Here is an 8810-nt window from a genome sequence, read left to right as displayed (position 1 = left end):
ATGTGTAAATGTATTTAGTTGAACGTAGGCGGCGTTTTACGAATTGTAGACGTGGCGCGTAATTTGAAAGGGAAAGTTACAGTGATATTATTAAATATCTATTTTGGTTATAAAACATTAGGAGAAGACCAGTTCATGCATTTAGAGCAATTTAGACTTTGGTACACTTAAAATATGCTCGCTTATATCGATCATTAAAGAAATATAAATGTATGATGAATTGTAATGTATACAATTGTTTCATCAAAAAAATGCGACTGACAGGATCTTAAAATTGTTACTTGTTAGAACCCAGGAGGGCAAGTGAAATTTATAGTTTGAAAATTTGATGGTGGAAATGAAAGAAATGACTACATTTGTCATTTCTTTGTAAGTTCTACATTTATTTTTCGTATGGTCATTTAAACTAGATTTAGTCTTTGGATATTAATTGGTTATGAGATATTGACATGATAGAATATTTAGATACAAATAAAAGTATATCGTATTTGTATGAAATAGAGAGTTTAGTTGAATTCAGTTGTAGCCCATATGAGAAAAGGAAAGGAAAACTCTCATACATATTTAATAGAGTGTATTCATTTATTGATAACATAACACATACATATATTTATGAGTCCTTTGATTAATATCTTTTGCAGATTTAAATTCAATGAAAATATACGATTTTAAGTGGCAATCTGGCACGGTGTGAACTGATTTTTCCTATTGATCCACTGCCATTTAGGCTTTTTTTGAAATCGCTTTAAGATCAATGATAGTTGATAGTTAGGTGGACTCGTGTTTATCGCGCCTAAAAGATCAATTAAATTTCATTTTGAATGTGATATTGCCAGGATAATGTTAAGGTAAAGGACTGGATTAGTTTGTGAAGGTATGTACAGCTGGATTCATCATGCATTTTCTGGAATATGATCGTCATTTCTGAAGATCATTCTGAGTGAAACATACAGTTGGATACTTAGGTCCCATCTGCTTACTTTTGAGTCGGTATATTCTATATACCAGCTCTGTTGACTGACAATGTTCTACTGTCGTGCCTTTTTTGTGTGCAACCATCTGGAGATCTAAGTATTGTGATGCTTTAATCTGATTAACTTAACTATTGTATATAGCAGTAATCCTATTACTGGTTCTTTATATACTGATTACACTGCACCATTTGTTACCAGAGTTACCAGAGCTTCTTTACACTCGCCTATTCAACAAGTCTGTTCTCTTGAATCATGCCACCAAAAACAAGGAAGATGGCTCCCCAGCCTGAGGAAACCCATGATGTATGTGATCAGATAAGTGATGAGGTCAGAGAGTATTTCAACAGCCAAGGATTTAAAGACTTGTTTCAGACATCCCTTGTTGAAGGTGTGACAAGGGAGTTACACCATCTTCGTGATCGACTGGAACAAACAGAGAGTAAGGTAATGGATCTGGAAAATGCGCTCCAGTCACAAGCTTCCATTATAACTTCACTACAGAAAGAGCAAACTTCTAGATCTGAAGTTATCAAGTCATTGAGAACCAAGTTGAATGAAGAAGAACAGTACTCAAGGAGGAACAGTCTACGATTATACGGCATCCCAGAAAAGGACAAAGAGGACACCGACGCAGTGATGATAAATCTTGCAAACAAAGATCTTGGTGTAAATCTGAATCTGGCCGATATTGACCGCTCACATCGTGTTGGTACCCCGCGTCATGATAAGAGACCAGGAGACAAGACGAAGCCTCCACGACCCATCATCGTCAAGTTCTCTACTTATCGTGCTCGCCATCTAGTGATCAGGAACAGGAAACGACTTAAAGGGAAACACATAGGAATTGACGAAGACTTGACAGCAGCAAACAGAATGTTGCTTCAAAAAGCAAAGGATGAAGTGAAACTCAACACAAATGCAATTGCCGCATGGTCCACAGATGGCAGAGTGACTGTTCTAGTGAAGGCCACGAACGGAGGTTCGGTAAGGAAAAGAATACACTCAGTGACTGATCTTAAGAAAATATGAAAATATTGTCATGTAAAGCGTAAACAGGTAAATGCTGAGTTAATATACATTTATGCTCATATCAGTAGACTATATCACTCAATGTAGTGAAACCATATTCAGCTGATGAGAAATAATGCGAATACCATGTACTAGTCATAATATCCGCTTGTACTACCGATACATTATATTATATTGCAGACTTTTCCGTTTTTGTTTTTGATAGGATATAGTTTAACGTACTATGTTGTGTACTTGTATTTTATGTAATAGGCAGAATTCTACAACTTGTGATAATTGCTCTCTTTGCAATCGAAGCTCAAGAGAGTATAAATCTTTAGCTACTACATTTAATGAAGAACTTCTTCCGGATAACAAAGTTTATACTCCTGATGAATTTTATGAATCTACTAAAAATTTCGATACTTGTTCTACAGTGACTTTATTTCATTTTAACTGCCGTAGTTTAAAGCGCAATTTTGATAATTTCTTACAATGTGTCCAAACATTTTCCAGACCTATGTCAATAATTGGGGTCACTGAAACATGGCTTAAGAGTGATGATGATGATAGCTATTTTTCTCTTCCCCAATATTCCTTCCTAAGTAATCCTCGACAAGGAAAAAGAGGGGGAGGCGTAGGAGTATTTATTCATGACAAAATAAGATTTAAAAGAAGACCAGATTTAGATGTGTTTACTAATGCTGTTGAGAGTATTTCCATTGAGGTATATAATAAAGTACAGAATTATATAGTTCTTGTTATGTATAGACCACCACACCAAGGAGTACAATCTTTTATAAATGATACACAAGCACCGCTGAATGTTATTATGAATGAGAAAAAGGAGAGCATCATTATGGGTGATTTTAATGTTGATCTATTGAAACTTGATGTTATTTCACATGTTAATGAATTCATTGATAACTTTATTTCACTTTCTTACTTACCACAAATAATCAAGCCAACCCGAATAACCTCACATTCTGCGACTACTTTGGATAATTTCTTCTGTAATAATCCAGAAAAGGTTAAGCTGAGTGGAATAATTTTAACAGATGTCAGTGATCATCTTACTCCTTTTATCATGATTTCATCTCAACCTGATACAGATGATCCTCAAATAGTTTACTCAAAACGTGACTTCAGTGATGTTCACATCAATACATTTTGTTCAAAATTACAGTCTGTGAAGTGGGAATTTTTAGATCGTCTTGATGATGTTAATCAGAAGTATGAAAGTTTTCTTGAAATATATGTGAAATTGTATAACGAATGTTTCCAAAAGGTAGAGATGAAAAGAAAGAAACATGCAAATGTTAAACCTTGGATTACAATAGAAATTAAGAAAATGAGTAAACATAAATATATTTTATACAAAAAATATCTTAAAAATCCTACGACATATCGCAGAGCGACTTATGTCAATTTTAGAAATAGATTTAATAACTTGATACGTGATACAAAACGTAAATATTATGATAATAAGTTTAAGGATGTAATGAACAATGCAAAGAAAACATGGAATGTTATAAATGAAGTTTTGAACAAAAGAAAAAGTAAGCATGATGTTAATGAAATTGAATTTGAAGGTAGATCTATAAAGGATAAATCTCATATTGTAAATCTATTCAATGATTACTTTAGTACAGTTGGACAGAAAATTCATGATAAGTTGGATAGTGCAGTAACTACATCATTTAATAGCTTTTTACAGGGATCTGTTTGTGAGTCTTTATTTTTTAGCCCAATCACAAAATCTACTATAATTAATATTATATCGAGTTTTGATGTAAGTAAATGTCCTGGTTACGATGAAATTAGTGCTAAAATTGTTAAATGTTCTATTAATGCAATTGTGTCTACTTTGTGCAATATATTTAATTCTTCTCTTGAAAAAGGCATATTTCCTAATGCATTAAAAATAGCTAAAGTTATACCAATTTATAAGAATGGCAGTAAAAATATGTTGAATAATTATAGACCAATCTCTATTTTATCAATTTTTAGTAAAATTTTAGAAAAAATTGTTTATGATAAATTAATATCTTTTATTGAAAAACACAATATTTTGCACAATAAACAATTTGGCTTTAGAAAGGGATATAGTACTACCCATGCATTGATTGAATTAACAGATAAAATTGCCAAAGCCTTCGAAAAGAAACACATAGTTATATCTCTCTTTTTAGACCTGTCAAAGGCGTTTGACTGTATTGACCATTCAATTTTACTTAAAAAACTGAAATAGTATGGAATAAGGGGAAATGCAATACAGTGGTTTGAAAGTTATTTGTGCAATAGGAAGCAATATGTAAGCGTTGATAATTTTAATTCAGAATATAAAAGTATTTCAGTAGGTGTACCTCAGGGATCTAATCTCGGCCCCCTTTTATTTTTACTTTATATTAATGATCTGCAATATGTTAGCAATATTTTATCAGTAATTTTATTTGCAGATGACACAAGTTTATTTTTATCAGGTAAAGATCCAGTTGCATTAAATAATCTATTTAATTCAGAAATTAAAAGCATACAAACTTGGTTTACAGCCAATAAACTCTACATTAATCGCGATAAAACATGTTATATGATATTTAAGAGTAGGAATTGTAGAATACAAGATAATGTAATAAATATTGAACTTAATGATCTAAGTATAAAGAGAGAAACCAGTACTAAATTTCTTGGAGTAATCATTGACGAAAACTTGAACTGGAAGGAACATGTTAATTACATTGCTTTAAAAATATCTAAATCCATTGGAGTCTTTAATATTTTAAAACACATTTTACCACTGAAGATTTTAACAAATTTGTATAACTGTATGATTCTATCACATTTTATGTATTCTAATATTGTATGGGGCGGTTGCTCATTTTATTTATCACAAAAATTGTTTTTACTACAGAAACGTGCAATACGAGCAATTACCAAATCAAACTATTTAGCACATACCCAACAATTATTTAAAAAGTTAAAAATATTGAATATATTTGATATAAATAAATTACAACTAGCAGCGTTTATGTTTTCTTACTCTAAACAACTATTGCCCAATAACTTTCATGACTATTTCGAATATAATTGCAACATCAATAAATATAAAACAAGAAATTCCAATAAAATGTATGTACCTTTTTATATTTTTAACTTTTCAAGAACTACAGTAAGTTTTAAAGGCCCACAGCTTTGGAATGAGTTGCCAAACGTATTAAAAGAAATATCCACTGTTTTTACATTCAGGAAAAAATATAAATGTTATCTTCTTAATTGTGAGTAGTTTTATTTGATCTAATTGCCTTTTATGTGATTTATGTAAATAATTATGTTGTGTTTTTTATGTGATTATGCTATGTTATATTATCTGTTTGTTTGATCGTTTTTATTGTTTATATTTTGTATAATGTATTTCTCTTGAAGGGTGGAAATATAGGGGATCAACCTTGACAGGCCAATGGCCTTTGTTGATCCCCCACATCCTCCACCCTTCATCCTTATTTCATCAGTACAATGTAAATGAATGTTTTTTGTATGTATTTATATTGTTTTAAATAATGATTTGTTTGTATATCTTTTAATGTGTTTTTTTAAAGAGATGTGAAATAAAATTGAATACTTGAATACTTGGTTAGGCTTAGTTCATTGAATTGTGTTTCATTGGATTCCTGCCCCCAGGAGATGTATATTTAGCACTACAAATCATAGCCCTAAGTCATTTAGAAGTAGAGATATTGGGAAATATCAGGTTTATGGCGGCCCTTTTGGAAAAGGACTGCCATTTAGGCATTTTCGTCAGGCTTAGTTCATTAAAATGTGTTTCTTTTCTTTTTTTCATTTCAAAGACTTTATTTTCTGCAATCAAACAAATCAGTTATACATCAAATATGGATAATTATATAATACATGAATAAGAGTAAATGTATACGTTGGGCCATTGCGTGTATAAAGAAAGAAAGCAGAAGGTCGCCGTTATAAGCAAAAGCTTGAGCAGACCGTCAACCGAGCTAAGATAAAAATGAGTTGTGAAATATTGGCAAAGTAACAAGAAGAGGGGGCCATGATACTCAAATGATATATATTACAATTAAATGTGAATATAAACAGTTGGATTCAATATAAATAATTATAGAATTAGCATATGAATCTCATCTTTATATGGTTACTAAGTATACGTTAAAGATAAACTCCAGTACTGGTAAAAAAATAAAAAAAAATTCTCACAGAATCAAACGAAACTTACACTGAATGTTCAAGATTACAAATAAGTGACATGTGCCAAACAATTTTGGAAGAAAATGTATACTGGCTGAGTAATGAGCATAGAAAGACAAGGAAATCAAGGTAGTACTAGCCCCGACACCATGTATGTTGTCCCATATATAGCTTTCTATGTGAGTGCTTGTTACTTTACCAAGACTCGGTCAAATTTATTATGATTTTGATGACTCCAGAACCTTGCAGTGCACACCAATACTTACATGCTACATGATCAACTGTTTCTGATCCTTTCCACACCTTTTCTTTCACAATGCAATCGCATTACCAGTACTAAAGTTTATCTTTAATGACAGAGATAAGAGAGAAACTAAACAGAAACAAGGGTGCGAGTGGTGCGTGTGTGTGCAAGTGCAAGTGTCCTCATGCGCCAACATGTTGAATCATCAGTATTACTATGTAACGTCAGACCAAAATTTAATGTAGTTTCTAAAGTTTTACAAAGAACGCTTTTTTTTTAAATTTTTTTTTTTTTACATTATATTGTGAAATAATGTGTTTTTTTAGTGAAGCTTTAAATGAATAGAGAGATGTACATTGTTTAATATGTCTAGGGAGTGCATTCCAAATGTCTGGACCGTGATATCTTATGGACTTATGCGTTAACAAAGTTTTAGGATTGTGTAAATGAAAATCAGTACAATTACGCGTTGGATATGAGTGAACATGGGATTTAGGAATAAATACGTCATGAAAAAGAGGAAGTGAATTTTGTGTGTATTTAAACATACAGATTGCTGTTTGATATAAGTGCAAATCACTCACTTTTAAAATGTTTAATCTATAAAATAACGGATTTGTATGAGCTAAGTAATTAGAATGAGTACAAATCCTAAGTGCTCTTTTTTGCAAAAGAAAAATTATATTAATCTTAGTTATACTACAGTTCCCCCAAACTGTATTACAGTATGTAAAATAAGGTAACACTAATGCATTATATAATGTATAAAGTATTTTCTTGGGTACAAGATCCCTCATTTTACCAATTACCCCAACTGCCCTTGAAATTGATGTTGTAATATTATTTACATGATTATTCCAAGTAAGCTTTGGATCCAAAGTTATACCTAAAAATGTTGTCGATTTCCTTTCAGCTATAGAAATATCATCAATAACAATGTTTATAACCTGATCAAAGTGTGTTTGGGAAGCACAACAATTTATAAAACATGTTTTATCTAAATTAAGGGACAATTTATTGCATTTAAACCATGTTGAGATTTTAACTAATTCATTATTGAGAGTATAAATTAGAGTATTCAAGCATTTATGAGAACAAAATATGTTAGTGTCATCTGCGAAAAGCACGTAAGTAAGAAGTGGTGATGACTTTACTATGTCATTAATATAAATAAGAAAAAGAAGGGGGCCTAAAATTGATCCTTGTGGAACACCACATAACACATTTAAGTTAGGGGAATTTACTGACTGAAATGAAACAAATTGCTTTCGAATAACTAAATAATTCTTAAACCATTTTAAGGCTGTGCCTCGTATACCATAATGAGTAAGTTTTTGCAACAAAATGTTATGATTCATGGTGTCAAAAGCTTTTGACAGGTCCATAAATACCCCAATTATATGTTCCTTATTATTAAGTGGTTGAGTTATTTTATCACAAGATTGTATCAAAGCATAATCAGTAGAAAAACCTTTTCGAAATCCAAACTGATTGCAAATAAGAGTATTATTTTCTTGTAAAAAAGAATAAAGACGTTTGTAAACAATTTTTTCTAAAATCTTAGGAAATGACCGGCAATAGCGAGATAGGGCGATAATTTTTTATTTGAGTTAAATCATCTTTTTTGTAAATAGGAATCACTTTGGCTATCTTTAAGGAGTCCGGGAAAATGCCTGTCGAAAGTGATAAATTACAAATATGAACTAGGGGAGAGGCCAAACAATAAATAATTTTCTTTAATAAATACACACTTATTCCATCATAACCGCATGATCTACTCATCTTAAACGATCGAACTATATCTAATATTTCATTTTCATTCACTGGAATAAAAAATAATGAATTTTCATTAGCATCAAATAAATAATCCATAAAGTTTTCATTTGAGTGTATTGTTGAGGCTAAACGTGGACCTATATTTACAAAATAGTTATTGAAAGCAGTAGCAATTGAATGAGGGTCCGTGATTTCATTACCACTTTCAACTATTATATCAGAGCATACTTTCTTTTTAGTTTTTAAGAGATCATTAATAGTTTGCCATAATACCTTCACATTCCCTTGATTAGATTCTATTTTATTTGAATAATACCGTTTACGTGATACAATAATTAAAGTTGTTAATCTATTTCTATAATGCTTATATCTATCTTTATTCTGAGCAGTTGGTTTACGCAATGATATTTTATTCAAACGATTGCGAGTTAAAATTGATTTCATTAACCCCCGAGTAATCCATGGCTGTTTTATACTTATATTATCTTTTTTTTTTAAATAAATGGCATATTCTTATCTACATAAAAAGAAAGTTTATGCAAAAAGTTTTGATATGATAAATTAGCATCTTCAACCGAGAATATCTCGCGCCA

The 8810-nt window shown here is 31.1% G+C and overlaps 1 protein-coding gene across 1 annotated transcript; it reads left to right on the top strand.

Moving 5' to 3' along the window:
* The first annotated feature begins 758 nt into the window (after positions 1-758).
* On the top strand, positions 759-3531 carry LOC115927436. Its single transcript, XM_030993321.1, has one exon. It carries the CDS (start codon positions 1227-1229, stop codon positions 2001-2003), a length of 777 nt encoding a protein of 258 aa, XP_030849181.1. The 5' UTR covers positions 759-1226; the 3' UTR covers positions 2004-3531.
* Positions 3532-8810: the final 5279 nt, after the last annotated feature.

Source organism: Strongylocentrotus purpuratus, unplaced genomic scaffold (genome assembly GCF_000002235.5).
Source record: "Strongylocentrotus purpuratus isolate Spur 01 unplaced genomic scaffold, Spur_5.0 spur5_scaffold_20, whole genome shotgun sequence".
In the NCBI taxonomy this organism is placed as follows: domain Eukaryota; kingdom Metazoa; phylum Echinodermata; class Echinoidea; order Camarodonta; family Strongylocentrotidae; genus Strongylocentrotus; species Strongylocentrotus purpuratus.
The sequence above is the reverse complement of the archived record's forward strand: the minus strand, read 5'-3'. Positions and strand labels throughout refer to the sequence as shown.